The sequence below is a fragment of the Rhincodon typus genome, chromosome 4, assembly GCF_021869965.1.
Source record: "Rhincodon typus isolate 14 chromosome 4, sRhiTyp1.1, whole genome shotgun sequence".
Taxonomy (NCBI): Eukaryota; Metazoa; Chordata; class Chondrichthyes; order Orectolobiformes; family Rhincodontidae; genus Rhincodon; species Rhincodon typus.
The window spans coordinates 28488890-28507851 of NC_063335.1; the positions used below are offsets into that span (position 1 = coordinate 28488890).

The following is an 18962-nucleotide window of genomic DNA, read 5'->3' on the forward strand; positions in this document are numbered from 1 at the left end:
GATGGAGGCCCGGTGTGGGGAAGGGGCTGTGGGCCTGGAGCAGTGTCGGATGGAGGCCCGATATGGGGAAGCAGCCATGACCCCAAGCCCAATGTGGTTACAACAAGCCTGGCGTGTCAGTGAGAGAAATCCCCAGGCATCTGCAGCATCGGAAGCGGGAAGCCTCAGGTTTCCCAGCGAGCAGGCCAAGGCGGAGGAGACCAAGGCCTTACACGAAGTGCAATTAAGAAAGAAGTCAACACAGTGTGGAGCTGGAGGAACACAGCACGTCAGGCAGCATCAGAGGAGCAGGAAAGTCGACGTTTAGGGTCGGGATCCTTCCTCAGAGCTCCACACTGTGTTAGCTCTGACTCCAGCATCTGCAGTTCACGGTATCTTCAATTAAGAAAGAACTTCTGTTGAACTGTTACCTTCATTCCTTTATTTTTCCACTTAATACCAGGAAGGACTGTAATGTTAACTTTCAACTTTATTTCTTCATTTTTCTACTTATACTAAGAAAAACGATAATGTTTTACTTTTAACTTTGTTTCTCTATGTTACATCTTGTACCTAAATTTTGTACCTGGGTACTTTTGAACCCAAGATGTATGGTGACATTGTAAACTTTTCACTGCACTCCTGTACTTCCATAATTGAGTACACATGACGATAACGCTTAAATCAAACATATCCTCGGTACGTTGAAGTTTTATACTTTCAGCTGAACAGCAGGAACTGCTGGAATCTGACACTAATCTGAGAAACAGCATCAAGCCACTCATTCTGAACTGGAAACACACCAATGCGTGCTGAGTTTTAAAAATATTCTCTTCTGTTATTGAATTGTTATTTGAATTGGATGGATAGCATTTTACTTGCGGAGACCTGGTGCTGATGATAGCACAGCAGCCTCCTGGACCAATTCTCCCACAAAGAAAGCCAAAAATTAGTTTTTGGGGTGGCAATTCAATCATTAAATGCTTATACGCCACATCACTTACTCTCGTGGTTTCGTGCTCAGAAGCACCCGAAGAGGCCTCTTGCTACTGAAGCACTGCTGCAGGAAACATTCGACTTCCTTAAAGGGTCGGAGGAAAACCACATCTCCATTGATAGCAAATATTTTCTTCCCAACCTCTAGACCTGCCATCTGCAATGAGGTCACACAAAATGTAAAGCACAGATGATTTATACACAAACTAAGAACTGTTACATAAACAATGGAATATGTTCAGTGATATCAGATTGAAAAGGTTCATTTAAAGTCTGGTTATGAGTACTTCCACGAGTGTAGACATTCATTTGTTAAACACCATCCTGCAGTGAATGAAACTTACCTGAAAAATCTACACTTGCCATATTGGAAGTCTCCATTTTTTTTCTAAAAATCAGTTACAGTATAGGATATTCCTCTTAACACAGGAATTTTTTTTCATTTTCTGAGTATCTTTTTAAATTAAGTCTGCACATTCTTTTCATGCTTTTGCTTCCAACAGTATGCTCAGTAGCTGGGTCATCCACTTCTATCCTTCTGCCCAGCTCTTGCAAAACCGAACCTCCAGAGAGCAACCCATTGTGATTTTCATCCAGACTTTCCTGAACTCAGTGTGGGGAAAGCCTCCACCCAAAGTTCAGAAGACTAACATATGTAAGTGAACTCAGACAGTAAATTGCATTGGAATTGCATACGGTCCCCTGGTGGAATGGACTCCCCAGTAACCTTTTGGGAGAATACAGCCTTCCAAGGCACTGACAGTCAGGAAACTTCCTTGCCCAGACAGAGACTGAATAAAGGCAAGTAAAAGGTACAAATTCTATAACACAGAATGCAAAGAAGCTCCAATTCCACCTGTCCCATGCCTGCATCCTCATTTTTCCTGAAGCACTTCCCTGTGAATTTCTACATCAACCACATTAAAGCAGTATTTGAGACAAGCTCAGTAAAATGTCACCATAAATCCCAATAGACTGCCAAAGTATTAAAAGATATTGATAGTTAAGTGGAATAATACCAAACTTTGTTAGCAGTACAGCATGGTACCTATCTAGAATACCGATCTACAGCTCCTAAAGCCAATATATAGTTATTTCCATCTTCTTTTACTTACATGTCCCTTCTGGCTGTCTGCCATTCTCCTCCTGACATGCACAGCCCCCTGCATCCCCTCATCCTTCCCTATTAATGCCTCCTCCTTCCTTCCTCATTTTCTTATCCCACATCACATTGCTGCTCCCTTCCCTTTAATAATGTACTTCACATGAATATACTTTTGGTCTTCACTTCCCATTTGCAATGCCACCGGAGATCAACATGTTGGACAACAAAAAAATCTGAGCAACCGAACCATAAAATTGTTTAATATCCTATACAGGATTGAAGTTTCAATGGGTGGCAGCACTGAAACTCAATTTCCAGATCAGTTCAGCATTATAACATTTGTGGCTATTAATAGAGAAAGGTACAAATCCTTTGTAAGACCATAAGGCCATAAGAAATGGGAACAGGAATAGGCCATTCGGCCCCTTGAGTCTGCTCCATCATTCAATAGGATCATGGCTGTTCTGATATTTCTCACGTCCACTTTCCTGCCTTTGCTGCGTAATGCTTGATTCTGATCAAGAATCTATCTATCTCAGCTTTAAGTATGCACATGCACTCTGCTCCCCCATAGACTCAAAACCCTCACAGAGAATAAATTGGCACCCTGTCATTCTGAGATTATGCCCTCTGGTCCTAGGATCTCCCATGGGGGGAAGCATCCTCTCAGCAGTTACTCGGTCAAGCTGTTCAAGAATCCCAAATATTTCAGTGAGATCACTCTCATTCTTCTAAATTCCAGTGAGTAGAGTCCCAATCTGTTTAGCCTTTCTTCATAAGACATACTGGAGATCATCCTAGTGAATCTTCTCTGAACTGCCTCCAATGAAATAATACATTTCCTTAAATAAGGAAATAAAACTGCTAGCAGTGCTCCAGATGTGGTCTCACCAACACCTTGTACAGTTGCAGTAAGACTTTGCTACTCTTATAATCCAACCCCCTTGAAATAAGGGCCAACATTTCATTAGCCTTCCTGATTACCTGCTGCCCCTGTGTGCTAGCTTTCTGTGTTTTATGCACAAGTGATTAAGCATTGCTACAGTTCTGCAAGTTTAAATACTTTGCAATAGTTTTTGCTAAATTATAGCAATTCAGAATTTTATTTGGCAACCCCAAGCACAGTGTTAAAGAAAGTTATCGATTGCATGTTACCTCAGCATAAGATCCCTTCTCCACAGATTTCACAATAGGAAGCTTGTTTTTCTCCTCTAAGGTAAAACCATAGCTTCTATCTTGAGCTTTGATCTAAGAACCATAAGAAGCCATAATTAAGACGACCATAGTTACAGTAATTTATTAGATAATTAAAAATTTTTATTGCCTGACACCAATGGATCACATATATTGTTTTCCTAAATATGGTACGTTGAACGAATTATTTTACCAATTGTTAAAATAATTATGCATGCACATCATGTCACTGTAATCACATTTAAATCTATTTTAACATGCTCTAGTAGAAAATCTAAATTTAATTTAAATGTATTCCACATGTTATTTGCTTTTTTTCTATTCATTTGTGGGATGTGGGTGTCACTGGCTGGCCAGCATTTATTGCCTATTCCTAGTTGCCGTTGAAGAGACTATGTAGCAATCAATATAACTGAATGGCTTGCTGGGACATTTCAAAAGGCCACTGAGAGTCAACCACATTGCTGTGGGTCTGCAGTCACATGTAGACCAGGCCAGGTGAGGATGGCAGATTTCCTTCCCTGAAAGCCATTACTGAAACAGATTGGGTTTTCCAACAATGGTCATCAGTAGATTCTTAATTCCCAATTTTTGTAAAAAATTCAAATTCCACCATCTGCCGTGGCAGCATTCAAACCGAAGTCCCGAGAACATTAGAGATAGTAGGAACTGCAGACGTTGGAGAATCTGAGATAACAAGGTATAGAGCTGGATGAACACAGCAGGCCAAGCAGCATCATAGGAGCAGGAAAGCTGACGTTTCGGGCCTAGACCCTTCTTCAGAAATGGGGGAGGGGAAGGGGGTTCTGAAATAAATAGGGAGAGAGGGGGAGGCAGATAGAAAATGGATAGAGGAGAAGGTAGGATAAGATAGAACATTAGCTGAGTTTCTGGATTAATAATTTAGAGATAAAACCACTTGGCCATTGCTTCCCAGTTGTATCTATACAATTATTCATCATGCTAAAACATTTTAAAAACATTGGGCACAATGGTCTAAGGTTTTTCAGCAATAGCAAAATGGGGAAGTGAACTGCACAGAGAGCAGTTTTACACCTTGCAAGAGGTTTGGTGGATGCTATTGCCAAGAACACTGTATTGATTCTATAATTCAGTATTGAATTTCATTGAGTATTGAATATTGATTTCATAAAGATTTATAATTTCTAAGCGTCTCACATCTCGTGAATTACTTGAGATGCAGTGACTCTTTTAGATTCGAACATGCAATCATTTAACTCAGCAGTCTGCAGAAAGTGGGTTTCTGGTGTTTGCTTTTAATGTTTAAAGGTGGTGTCAGTTATGCAAGAAAGGCTATTATTGTTAACTTATGCTCGTCACCAATCTAACTAATTACTGTGGTGTCTAAGAAATTAATGCTTTTCTTGTGTCCTGTAGCGTCATTTTTAATGAAGCAGGGATGAAGATTGACAACACTGGTGAATTCTTCTTATTCTGCTTCTGAATGAATTCAAATACTCCACGCGTCGATGCAAATAAAGATACCACTTAATGAAGGAGTGAGTGAAAATGAGAAAGGTGCCGATGAAAACCAAAAAGAGTCGCCCTTGAGAAAATCTCAAGAGTAGCCATCCAAAGAATTATTTTGACTCCTGACTTATAGAGCTCATTTGTACAGTCAAGATGGCAGCACAGTAGGATGCTCCAAATGGAGCTCCTCTGCTCCTTCTGTTATTTTTCATTTCCTTCTCTTTCTTTCCCCTTTTGTCCTCTTTTTATCCCTCTTTTTGGTGTTTTTCCCCTCTTGGTGTTCATCTCCCCCACGGCAGGTCTTGGCCTGGTCTCTTGGCGGCTCTCAGCCTGGTCTTTTGGCGGTATGTCAGCTCTTGGTGGCTCATGGTGGCATCTCGGTTTGGCGTGCAAGTGGATCCTGCCTAGCCATGTTTGTGAGGTACCGGGAGAGATCAGAGAGACAGCAATTCCAGCAGCAGCGATGGTATCTGCGGCAGTGGTGTCGAGAACAGACACCTGACGTCTCCCTGGAGAGTGAGGTAAATGGAGTGCTCATCGAAGACTGTTGAACTTTTAACTTATTCCTTTATTTTCCTAGTTTAAACTACGAAAGACTTTAATGTAAACTATTACTTATTTCTTTATTTTTCTACTAATGCTTAACTTTTTAACTCTCATTTCTCTTACTACTTTGTACCTAAGTTTTTTTGAACCTGGGTACCTTGGTACCGAAGGTGGCGCCATGTGTGGTGACATTATACACTTTTCACTGTACTCCTGTACTCTGTACTTGAGTACATGTGACAATAAAATCTAAAATCTAAAAAATCTACCTTCTCACTCAGATCTGGATATAATCTGCATGATCTATCAACTCTTTATCAGGAATATCTCTCAGTGGCCTGCATCTTCCTTAGGTAATTTCCTCACTTGCCCCTCCTTCCTGTTTCCTTTCTCTTCCAACAAAAAATAAAGTAAACAAGAGATAATAGGAACTGCCGATGCTGGAGTCTGAGATAACAGGTTCATCCAGTTCCACAGTTTGTTATCTAAGCTAAACAAGAAACCTCCTTAGAGAAATTCATGTTTAAACATCAGAATTTCTTACCTTCCTTGAAGGCAGAAATTTCGAAGAGAACTCACAGACTCAGTCTAACAGATGCATGTTTATCTCTGTGGGTCACTAATGCAAGCAAAGGTTTCAAACAATTATTTCTTCAAGTCCAGATCTTACACTAAACAGGTTTTCCAGGCTGCAGAAAATTCAAAGGTTTCCCCAAAGCTAACTGTACAGATGCAGTAATACCATCTTTTAAAGTGTTTTTACATTGGCTGCATGTCATACTACATTGTCAAAACATCTCCGAACTCTTCACACAATCAATGCTTTATAATTATAATTACTATTGTTTTGTTAGCACTTTTTGATCACTTTGTTGAAGGACTGAAATTTTACAATAGAGGATCTATTTAGTAAAGGAAATGTAGAAAAGACATGAAAAAATTTCAATTACAACTGAATATCTCTAAATTGCTTTGATTTTAAAATGCCATGCTGCAATTTAGTTGTTAACTACAGCATAGCAAGATAATCATTTACATTACAGGACAGTGCTAATAGTCTGACACTCAAAGCACCTGAGCTGGGACACCGTTTTCATTTCTACCAGAAGCTGATCCATCTCCAGGGGTCAACTGAAGACCCAAAATCTTCCCTAAGGAAAGTTTCCCAATCTCAGAGTGGATTGCTTTCTTTGTCCAACATCAGAATGAAAGGCAAAGACCTTAAATATAATGATTTTTTGGACTTGTTTAACACTGGACAGACATTAGGAAAAGTGACAAGGCACTGCTCCAGCTTAGCACTATGGACTGAATCAATTCCTACTGGGGTAGATATCAATGATCTGCTTACAGTCTCCGGAAGGATACAAATAACACTGTACCCACAAATTAGGATGTGTTCTTCAACCTGGAGTGATCACAGATGTGGAGTAGTGAGACAAGAGACAGTAGTGGTGCTGATCATTATTTTTTGTTTGCTTAGCAAAGAAAATGGTAGTTCAGAACTTAAAGTCTAACAGTTGCATTCAATAATGGATAAAACAGGCAAATATAAAACCAAAGAGTCTTGTGGTGCAGCAGACTCTACCTCTGGACCAGGAGTCCTGGGTGCAAATCCAGAGGTGGGTAATAACATCTCAGAACAGAATGATTAGGGGAAAAAAAGAGTAAATTAGTCTGACTGTTGCAGACCCTCCTCAGAATTCCTGCAGCGAACATTCTGCACCAGGTCCAATTGCTAGTCATTAGCTAGGACTAACCCTTTGCATATACTGGAGGAAGGCAAGGATGGCGAGGAGGCAATATCCACGACATTCAAACTCATTGACATTTCAAAATGTTTCTCTTGTATTTTCTGAAATTAATTAAATCATCCTGATTTTCTATCAATATGCACTGAAGTTAATATAGTGTAATCAATTTTAAAAAGTTACAGTAAATGCACAGCCATCAGATTGACTGTGATTTCCTCTCTGAACGCTCTTCAGAAATCCACTGACAAATATTTTGAGTACTGAGACTAAGGAGTTTACAATGATATATAAAGTATCCTTCCGAGAAAGCAGAGATTTTCTTAAAGTTACATACAATAACTATTGTTTCTGTTACATCCAACTACCCCACAATTAAAATCATCTCCCATGCATCAATACCACTTACCAGCAACGATTTAGCTATGACATTTTCAACAATTTTCAAGTCATGTCGCAGGTGCCTCTGCCTTAAATTCGAGCCTTCTGTTTCCTCATCAGCAAAAAAACGAAATAAAAGGGGTTCATCCTTAAATTCACTCTTTTCCAGTACTATAAGGAAAAACAAGATGTAAAGGCCTGGATAAATCTCAGATATAATTCAAAGTGCAATATCCATGGCAACAGTTAGCCTTCATTTATCTCAAATAAAGTTAAACAATAAAGTCATTGATATTTCTTGACTAAAGAATGCCTACTGTCTTTTACCACAGTAACTTTAGATAATTGTGAATTATTTGGAGAGATGGTCACAAAAACACGGGACTTTGAAATACCGTGCATGTAAAATTACAATTCACAACAGAAAAAGCAACTTAATTTTTTGAAATCACAGCAACTAACTAACGAAGTTCAACAACATAATTTTTTACCATTTCACTGTTCTGAGAAGAACTGAAGTCAGAAGGATGTTTGAATAATGCACTGAATTTAACCTTACCGTGGTGCATAAAACCATTGTCACAAAGTTCCACACCCAGGATTATTGCTTCCTCTCTGGTTCTACAGTCCCCCTGGTGACAAAGTAACAGACATTCTACATTGCATGTTCTAATAACACGGAAACTACCAATTCCTGTTTGAGTTCTTTCAGTATCTTGTTCATAAAGTCAAACAAATTGAAACATTTTGAAACACCTTAATGTAACAAATGGAGTAATTCCATAATCTTGCATTGCCAGCAGATAAAGCCTTATTCAAGGGTAACATAGGATTGAGAAATGTTACGGTTGTGTTGTAATCCTGATTCTCTGCCATAGTGGCTTGTATTTATAGAATACCTTCAACATAATAATATTTCCCAAGATACTACATATGAGCATTAACAAACAAAATTTGGCACCGGGCCACAGAAGGAGATGCTAAGGCAGACAACCAAAACTTTGGTCAATGAGGTATTTTAAGAAGTGTCTCTGACAGGTAGAAATGTTTTGGGATGGAATTCCAGAGCAAATGCCTCAGCAACCATTTAAAATCAGGACTGTGTAAAGGATCAGAATTAGAGCATCAGGATATCTTGGAGATTTGTAAGGCTAGAGTTGGTTAGAGGTAGGGGGAATTTGGAGATTGCAGAACAAGGATGAGAATTTTAACAGCAAGGATCTGCTCAAACATTATGGCTAAATGGGACCTGCTACAAAGTTCAGACACAGGTCGGAGAGTTTTGGATGCGTTTAGTATTATGGGGGCTGGATCCCAACCAGAGCAAAATTGGAAAAGCCAAGTCTGAATTAATGAAGACATTAACAAAGTTTCCAACAACAGATTAGCTGAGGTAGAGGCAGACTCAGGCTGGGGAAGGAAGTGGGGTAATAAAGGACATTATGGACATGTGGTCTGATGCTCATCTCAGATGAAATGCATCATTACATTTGCCAACAATCTGGTTTGGACAGTTGTTATGGAGAGGAATAGAGTTAATGGCTCAGGAATGCTATTTGTTGAGGTGCCAAAGAGAACAGCTTTGATATTACTAAAGTTTATTTGGGAAAGATTTCTACTGATGCAGTACTGGATATCAGACAAACAGTCTGACAATTTAGACACAACTGCAGTGGAAAAGAAAGAATGGAGCAGTGAGACAAAGCTGGATGTCAGACATGTTTTTGTGTGATGTTGTCAAGGGTGGCATGTAAATAAGAAACAGGAGGATATAAACCTGGAGGAGTCCACAATTAATGGCACAGGAATCATAGCAAGTGATTCTGTGCCTACAACTAGATAAATAAGAATTAAACCAGGTGAGGGCTATTCCACCCAGCCAGATGACAGTGGAGAGGCACTGGAGGAGGATATTGTGATTAATTGTGTAAAAGACTGGAGACAGATCAAGAAAAGACAAGATTAATGGTTCATCATATCCTTACTGGCAGCACAGGATCAAGAAATTACCCTACTAAACAATAATTCATTTATCAGCTTTCATCCTTTGATGTCATCAGATTTTTTTGTATAAAAATAAAAAGCATTTAATCAGGAAACTAGCATATTGTAAGATATTTATTTTAAAACTTTGCAGAAAATGGTCAGTAACAAACGTACCAGCATCTTTTCAAAAGGACTGATTTTTTTAGTGAGGTGATTTTGTTCCTCTGTCATTTCACTTTCTAGTTTGAATCCAATCTAGACTGATCAGGTGAAAGTCCATTTCCCGACGGGTTATTGGTCCCAGATGAGTTTAGAAACTTTCAGCCTAATTCCCAATGGACAATGCTCCACAGCACATGATTGCCCAGATTTAGCACAAACTAGTGAGCAATTGCCAATCTTATTGCTGCTGTAATGTTTGGCTCAGAAAGCACTTAATGAACTCCTGAACTTTCACAGATCCCTCACCTGGTTTATACTATGTAATGTCAGCCTAACATATTGCAAAAATCACAAGTTGTTTCAATAACTTGACACTACTAATGGGAAAAATAGAGGAACAGAACAACCCTACCCCGAATGATTTATTAGCGAATCCTAATCACACAAAGCTGTCACAGCCTCCACAGTTCAATTTCCAATAAAGAATTATTAGGCAAGTAATTTAGGTGAGTGGCACTTTAGAAATACAAAGGGAAGAATTTGCAAACAAAAACAGAAATGGATCTCATAGCAATTGCACTTTGCGAGGCCTTTTGAGTATAGGAGTTGGGACATCATGCTGAGATTGTTCAGGACATTACTGAGGCCTCTTAGGGAGCACTGTGTCCAGTTCTGGTCGTCCCATTATAGGAAGGATATTATTAAGCTGGAGAGGATTCACAAGAGATTTACCAGGATGTTGCTGAGAATGGAGGGCTTGAGTTAATAAAGACAGCCTGGATAGGCTAGGACTTTTTCCCTGGCACGTAGGAGGTTAAGGGATAGCCTTATAGAGTCATAGAGTCATACAGTCATACAGCACATACCCTTCAGTCCAACCAGTACATGCCAAACATAATCCCAAGCTAAACTAGCCCCACCTGCTTGCTCCTGGCCCATATAACCAAACCTTTCCTATTCAGATATGCATCCAAATGCCTTCTAAACATTGTAATTACACCTGCATCCACCACTTCATCAATTACAATGTTTAAAACACATTTGAATAAGTACTTGAATATGAAATGTTTGGAGGGATTTGGGCCAAGTGCAGGCACATTGGACTAGTTTATATTGGGATTATGGTTGGCACGGGCTGATTGGGCCAAAGGGTCTGTTTCCGTGCTGAAAGACTCTATGACATTATGAAAATGGACGGAACCAGAAGTAAATTTAGGAAGGTGCAATTGGGGTTGTTCCTCTAAATGATGAGATTAAGACACATAAGCATAACTTTAATAAAAGCAAATTACTCTGAATGCTGAAAATGTGAAACAAACACAGAGAATGGGGGAGAAATCAGCAGGTCTGGAAGTAGAGTCATAACAGACCCGAAATGTTAACTATGTTTCTCTCTCCACAGATGCTTCCAGACCTGTTGAGTTTCTCCAGAATTCCTTGCGCTTGTTAGCATAATTTCTGCATCTGCTCCATGCTAACTTGACAGTGCCTGTGGGTGGGTGCCCAAAGTGGAAAAAAAATGCTTATTTTCCACTATATCACCTTACTCAATGCAAAATTTCATCAGAGTGAAAAAAGTTTGATAGAAAAATATATGTTCTGACTAAAAAAGACTCACTGCTCGAAATTTCGTGAAGAACATTAGCTTCTTAAAAGTATCAAATTTTTATAAATTAAACCATAAATATTGACCATTAATTGCAGTTTAGTGAATGGACGGTACAATCTCTGATAACATGATTTAATATTCAATCACCTGTGATACGTTCCATCTCTCAAAGTGTGAGAGTCAGCTCTAGAGATGTCAACAAGGTGGCTTTATAATCAGCTTCCAGGGAGCTTAGCTCCTTGGTTAAATATTCAACTGAAAATCTTAAAGATTCAACTACAAAATGAAGAATAGGACTTGGTAAAACTTATTATGTTTGCATTATGATTTTATCATTTGCAAAGGCCATATCAATATATTTTAGTGTTTTTAAATAAATTTCTTAACTATGGTGTAACAGATGACTTACTTAAAGCAGTACTTAACTGGTTCCCAAAGAGACTATAATCACCTTGTATAAAAAATTCACTTCTCTTACTGAACATTGCAATTTTCTATTCTCAATGCATTATTCCAAAGGCCTGAAACTATGTTGGTGTCAGCACCATGTCTCATTCCAGATGTAACACATTAAGCCTCCTGCCTCACGCATCTATTCCATATTCCTCAATTCACTGACTCATCATAACTAATATTTACTCTCTTTTTTTCTTCTGATCCCATTCCCTTTGACTGCAGAAGCAAACATCCTGACTAAACAATAGACTAATCTGGATCGGAAATCACTAAAACATGGTTTTGTGGTCTCAATACGATAAATGATTTCAGCTTTGTGAATTTGCTCACATTCTTTTTAAGACTTGATTTATGCAGAAAAACACACTTTGGTTCATACTCAACTATGCATCTTTAAATTATACTTCTACTGTATTTCCGACTAAAGAGGCAAAAGTCCTTATCTAAGATGGTTCAAATCTTACAATCAGATTAATCCTATTAACGGAGTTAAACAAAATGTTTTTTGTTACATTACCTGTGCAATTAACCAATCGGTCAGCTTGTTTGCCATGACCACTGACTTGTAGCTTCTTAGGTGATAGTCTTTATCCCTAGATACGAAAATTTGTATCAGCGAACAGTATGTTATAAATGAAAACCAAACATAGAATGTGCTCCAGAAATTACACATTTCCGTCGAATAAATGTAGCCTGAAAAAAAGACTTTCCAAATATATCAGATAGAATATGCAGTGGAATCTCCTAATTTCGTGGTATCACCTCTGCAAAAAACTCAGACGAACATGTGTCTCCATCTTGAGATACAGCAACGCAGTAACTATGTAAAACTTCAATACACATATCGATTTTTTTAGTCAACCTGTTTACAGACACTATTAGACACTTCTGGAGCAGGTGGGGCTTGAACCTGGAACTCCCAGTTCAGAGGTAGGGACACTACGACTGACAAATTCAATTATCAATAGACTTTCAACCCAGGTCCCCAGATTATTCGCCCTGCAACAATACCAATATACCATCACCTTTTCATCGATCCACATATAGACTGGTAAAATCTAATGAACATCAATGCCGTAGCAGATGGATTCCTAGAACACCTACAAGGTGATTTTCTAGAACAATATGCTGAGTATCAAACTAGGTAACAGATAATTTTAGATCTAGTATCACGCAATGAGAAAGGACTCATCGATAGTCTATCTATGTTTGCCTTCATTGCTCAGTTCTTTGAGTATAGGAGTTGGGAAGTCATGTTGAGGTTGTACAAGACATTGGTAAGGTCTCTTCTGGAAATATTTTGTCCAGTTCTGGTTGCCCAGTTATAGGAAGGATATTATCATGCTGGAGAGGGTTCAGGTTTACCAGAATGTTGCTGGGTATGGAAGGTTTGAGTTCTTTCACAGGATGTAGTCATTACAGGCAAGGCCGGCATTATTGTCCATCCCTAGTTGTCCAGAGGCCAGTTTAGTCAACTATGTGGCTGTGCGTCAGGAGTCAGATGTCAGCCAGATCAGGTAAGGATGGCAAATTTCCTTCCTTAGAGGATTTTAATGACGCGGCTGAGTTTTTAAAACAATTGACAAAGGTCACGTGGTTGCCATTAGATCAGATTTTTTGTTTAAACAAATTCCAGATTTTTGTTGAATCCAAAAGCTCCTAGGTGCCATGTTTTCTTTGAGTTTGCACATTCTCCCCGTGTTTGCGTGGGTTTCCTCTGGGTGCTCCGGTTTCCTCCCACAGTCCAAAGGTGTGCAGGTTAAGTGGATTGGCCATGCTAAATTGTCCATAGTATCCAGGGATGTGTGGTTTAGGTGGATTAGCCATGGGAACTGCAGGGATAGGGGAGGGGGGTGAGTCTGGGTGGGATGCTCTTTGGTGAGTCAGTGCAGACTTGTTAGGCCGAACGGTCTGTTTCCACACTGTAGGGATTCTATGTTTCTATGATTCTATGAAGATTTGGACAAATTTCCAAAGAACATTAGCCTAGGGGTCCAGATTACCAGCCCAATGACATTACTACTGTGCCACCACCTCCCATCTTCTTCATGAAAGGGAGCTCATGTTTACAACAGGCTATTGCATGTGGTTAGATTCTCAGTCTTTCAGTATGATCCAACACAGGAAGTTTATAAAAAAAAACTACAGCACATTGGATAACGGGCAATATGCAATAATAAGGTAGGATAATGAGGGAAAAAGTAACGTTTATTAAGAGGAACAGTGGTAATTTGTACTTGGAGCCTGAAGATATAGGTAGATTTCTAAATGAATACTTTATGTCAGTGTTCACTCGTGAGATAGCATATGGGCATAGCAGTCAGGATCAAGGTCTGTGATACAACTAAAGAAATTAGCATAGCAAAGGAGGCTCTGAGTGGTCTGGCAGGCTTAAAAGTAGGTAAATCTCCAGGGCTGGATGAGATGGATCTCAGGTTGTTGAGTAAGGAAGGGGAAGGGAGGAAATAACAGGGGCACTTGCAAAAAATTTCAGTTCCACTCTGGCTATAGGAGAGGTGCCAGATGACTTGAAGACAACAAATGTGGTTCAAAAAGGGAGCAGTGGATAAGTCAGGAAAGTACAGGCTGGTCAGTCTAACCTTGGTATTGGGGATACAATTCGAAGTAATTCTGATGGACAGAATTAATCTGTGTTTGAGAGGCAGGGATGAATCAAGAACAGTCTGCATGGTTTTGTTAAGGGGAGATCATATCTGACCAAATTAATTCAAATTTCTGAAAAGGTGACCAGGTATGTAGTTCATGGCAATGCTTCCAATATCATCTCCTTGGACTTCAGTTTGGATTTTGATAAGGTCCCTTAAGGGAGACTGACAGCAAAGGTAAGAGCCTGTGGATCCAAGGAAATGTGGCAAATTGGACCCACAACAGGCTGAGTGGCAGGAGGAAGAAAGTGATGATTAGGGGTATTTTTCCAACTGCAAGTGTATTCAGTGGGGTCTTACAGAGGGTCAATGTTGGGGCCCTTACTGTTGGTGGTTTATATAAGCAAATTAGGCTTGAATGTAGCACAATTGAGCAGTAAGTTCATGACAATAGGAAAATTGGTGGAATGGTAAATGTCAAGGAGGATAGCCTTAGATTACAGGAGAATTCAGCCAGGCTGGTCACACGGGCTGATCAGTGGCAAGGGGAATGCAATCTGGAGAAGTTTGAGGTGATACATTTGGCAAGGGAATACATGATGAATGGTAGGAGTTTGGGAATCTCGAAGATCAGAGGGATTTTGACGTGTTTGTACCTGATCCCTTCAGCTATCAGGTCAGATGGATAAAGTGGTTAAGGTGGCATATGGAATATTTGCTTTTATTAGTTGAAGCACAGAGTTTAAGAGCAGGGAATATTGGTTAGGCCACAGCGAGAGGTCCGTGTGCAGTTCTGGAATCCACATTATAGGAGGGCATGATAGCACTGGAGCAGAGGAGATTTACTAAGATTCTGCCTGGTCTGGAGAGTTTCAGTTACAAAGAGAGGTTGGAGAGACATGGGTTGTTTTCCTTTGACCAGAGGGGGGATATGATTGAGATGTCTAAAATTATGAAGGGTTGACAGGAAGGAATTTTTCCCCTTGGAGAGATCAATGACTGGGGGCATAGCTTTAAAGGTAAGAGGCAAAAGGTTTAGAGGTGATGAGAGGCGAAACTTTTTCACTCAGAGGGTGATGGGAATCTAGAGTTCAACACCTGTAAGGGTGGTCGAAGCAGAAACCTTCAGAACATTTAATAAGTATTTAGATGTGCATTTGCAATGCCAAGACACACAAGGATATGGGCCAAGCGCTGGAAATTGGGATGAGAATAGTTGGCTGTTTTTGACTCGTACAGAGGCCAAAGGCTTTTTTTCTGTGCTTTAGGTTTCCATGAGTCTATGAGTATCTTGGATTGAGGATTGGTTGAATAAGAAAAAACAGAGAGTAGGAATAAATGGATCATTCTTGGATTAGAAGATTGTGACTCAGCATTCAGCACAAGGAACAGTGCTGGTGCATCAGTTATTCACAATCTGTACCAATATTCTTAATATGGGGACCAAAGGTAACATTATTAAACTGGCATGTGACACAAAACTGGTGGGAATGTGTGTTGGGAGGAGAAGAAAAGAGAGTCCAAACAGACTTGGACTAGCTGAGTGAGTGGGCAAAAACATGGTGTACAAACTATCATGTGAATAAGCATGCGGTAACTGACTTGGGAGAAATAGCTATACAAAAGCCTGGGTCGGCCACATCTGGAGTATTGTGTCCCATTCTGGTCACCTCATTACAGGAAAGATGTGGAAGCGTTAGAAAAGGTGCAGAGGAGATTTACCAGGATGTTGCCTGGAATGGAAGGAAGGTCTTACGAGGAAAGGTTGAGAGAGCGAGGGCTTTTCTCTTTAGAACGACGAAGGATGAGAGGTGACTTTATAGAGGTGTACAAAATGATCAGAGGTATAGATAGAGTAGACAGCCAGAGACATTTTCCTAGGGTGGAGGTAGCTTTTACGAGGGGACATAGTTTTAAAGTGAAAGGAGGTAGATATCGGGGAGACGTCAGAGGTAGGTTCTTTACTCAGAGAGTGGTCGGGGCGTGGAATGCATTGCCAGAGAGTGTAGTGGAGTCGGCCTCATTAGGGGCATTTAAGCAGCTATTAGATAGGCATATGGATGATAGTATAAGGTAGCGATGGAGGTTAGATAGACCTTAGGTTTAGGGTAAAAGTTTGGCACAACATCGTGGGCCGAAGGGCCTGTACTGTGCTGTACTGTTCTATGTTCTATATTCTATGTTCTAAATAGAGATGTGGGGTATTTCTTAAATGCTGATTGTTTGAGATATCATAACCAGTTACAGCTTTAAGGCAATCCAGTCGCTATTGAGAAAAGATTTACAGAGCTTGTCCATCAATTACCAGAGTTATCGAGTTCACTATGTTAATTACCATGCTACAATCAGAGCTCACTATTTGTCTCATCTGACTTTTCACCCATCCAGGTGATCAATTCAATGTTGAAATTTCATTGGTTATTGTAAATAGCAGGCCAGCATGATGGAAGGCTAAAATCTAGAAATCCAAAACAAAGTGGTTTAATATGTCCGTTTTCTGAAGAATTAGTTCAACATGATTTTTATAGTGTTTAAAACATCTATTATTTTTATATAATGGGAATATTCTGCATTTATTAGGTTTTAGGTTGAAAATACTTATATTCAATGACTGCAAAAATAAGCCTTTATGTTCACAGAATTCCAGATAGATATAATGCCAAAGTTTAATGTGGCATGAACTAAAAAGCTAACCCAGATAAAAATTCAAACTTACTATTCGTATGAATTATTAAGTAAAATGCAACAAGGAAAAGACACAGGGAACTAGTTCTAAAGAAGGCAGCAAATAAGTGAGATTTCTATTGTGTATCAACTCACAGCAAGCAGCAGGTTCTGTTAGATTCACAGAAGTCTAAAGCATAGGAAAAGGCCCTTCAGCCTATTGAGTCTGCACAGATCAAAAGCAACCATATAGCTATTTTAATTTTATTTCCAACCATTGGCCTATAGCCTTGTATGCCTTGGTTTCTTTCAGTCTACCCTATCTATGCCCCTCAACTATACACTTCTCCATCATGTCCCTCCTCAGTCTCCTCTGTTCCAAGGAAAACAATTCCAGTCTATGGAATCTCTCTTCACAACTAAAACTCTGTTGCCCAAGCTGGTAAATCTCCTCTGCAGCTTCTCCATTGTCCTTGCTTATAATGCACTTCAAGTTAACACTGTCAATTAAAATAATACTTTATTTTACTTACTTAATCACAGGAGTAAAGAGACTGTGGAGCCGACAATAAAGTCTCACACCCTGTGGAATTAAAGAAAACATTAACCCTTCTGCTAGCAAAGGATCACACATCATTTAGTCATTCTAATGAGCAGGCATCGCTTTTTTCAATCCTACTCCTTATTCTCCGCTGTCATTGCGGACTGTATCAGAAGTTACATGGCACCTATAGTCCGACAGGTTTATTTGAAATCACAAGTTTTTGGAGTGCTCCGAAAGTTTGTGATTTCAAATAAACCTGTTGGGCTATAACCTGGTGTCATGTGACTTCTGACCTTGTCCACCCCAAACCAACACTGGCACCTCCGCATTATTGTAGGCTGTTATTGTGGTCTTTTAATTTGTGGTCTGATCATATTTCTGTAACACAAGGCTGGATTTCATAAGGGCATACATTGCTGATCACTGTTATGGACCAGACCAGGAGCCACAAACACATAAGAAGGAAATAGCCTAGACCCTAACTTTTATATTTATTTAAAGGCAAGAGGAAAGTGCTGTGTTCCAGATGTGATTCGATTGGTTCACCACTAGGCTTTAATCAAAACACATGACATGGTTAAAATACAAAAAAAAGTGTTAAACTAACTCCATTGAACTAGTTAACAAGTTGATCTATTACTTAACCACTAATCATCAACTGTTTCAATATAGGCAGCATCCCTTCAACACACAGTTGGCAAGGCTATTCAGCAAAACAGATAAGGTTCTCATGTGCTGCCTTTCTCTGCTCCAGCAGAATAATACACTGAAAAAAACACAGCCTGCCTGTTTTTATTTCTAAGAGAAAGCCTCTCTTCTAAGACTCTGGCAGTTGAGAGCTCAAGCTGTTAGCTCAGCAGCAGCAGAAACCTTCTCACTAACTGAAAACAAAACTACAAACCTACCTGAGTCTGTGTGAGCCCTGACCCAGCCCACTCATGCTTCTTTTGCCCAATTTAAAAATAAAAAACACCCAGTTATAATTCCAGAGATAACAAGGTGCAGAGCTGGATGAACACAGCAGGCCAAGCAGCATCAGAGGAGCAGGAAGGCTGACATTTCGGGCCTGGACCCTTCTTCAGAAAATTTCTACACAAAGTGGCATGGTAGCTCAGGGGTTAGCACTGTTGTCACACAGCGCCAGGGACCTGGTTTGATTCCACCCTTGGGTGACTGTCTGTGTGGAGTTTGCATTTTCTTCCTGTGTCTGTGTGGATTTCCTCTGGGTGCTCCGGTTTCCTTCCACAGCCCAAAGATGTGCAGGTTAGGTGGACTGGCCATGCTAAATTGTCCATAGCATCCGCTTGTGTCAGCACTAATGAAGAACTTTACCTGACGAAGGAGCAGAGCTCCAAAAGCTTGTGATTGCAAATAAACCTGTTGGACTATAACCTGGTGTCGTGTGACTTCTGACTATATAGGCTAAGTGAGTGAGAACTTAAATGGAATATGATTTGGAAGGAATTGAAATATCCAGTTTGATTGGAAAATC

The 18962-nt window shown here is 39.8% G+C and overlaps 1 protein-coding gene across 3 annotated transcripts in view; it reads right to left on the reverse strand.

Annotated features, from left to right (window-relative positions):
• Positions 1-18962, reverse strand: part of prex2 (phosphatidylinositol-3,4,5-trisphosphate-dependent Rac exchange factor 2) — a 248085-nt gene that overhangs the window by 129935 nt on the left and 99188 nt on the right. For 2 of the 3 annotated variants that reach the window (XM_048596381.1, XM_048596383.1), the window contains exons 13-18: positions 17460-17509; positions 12174-12249; positions 8003-8075; positions 7472-7614; positions 3236-3328; positions 984-1132 (exon numbers count right to left, since the gene is read on the reverse strand). In XM_048596381.1, coding sequence (XP_048452338.1) covers positions 984-1132; positions 3236-3328; positions 7472-7614; positions 8003-8075; positions 12174-12249; positions 17460-17509 — 584 coding nt within the window. The remainder of the gene's footprint in view (positions 1-983; positions 1133-3235; positions 3329-7471; positions 7615-8002; positions 8076-12173; positions 12250-17459; positions 17510-18962) is intronic. The other variant, XM_048596382.1, reaches the window with a different exon arrangement.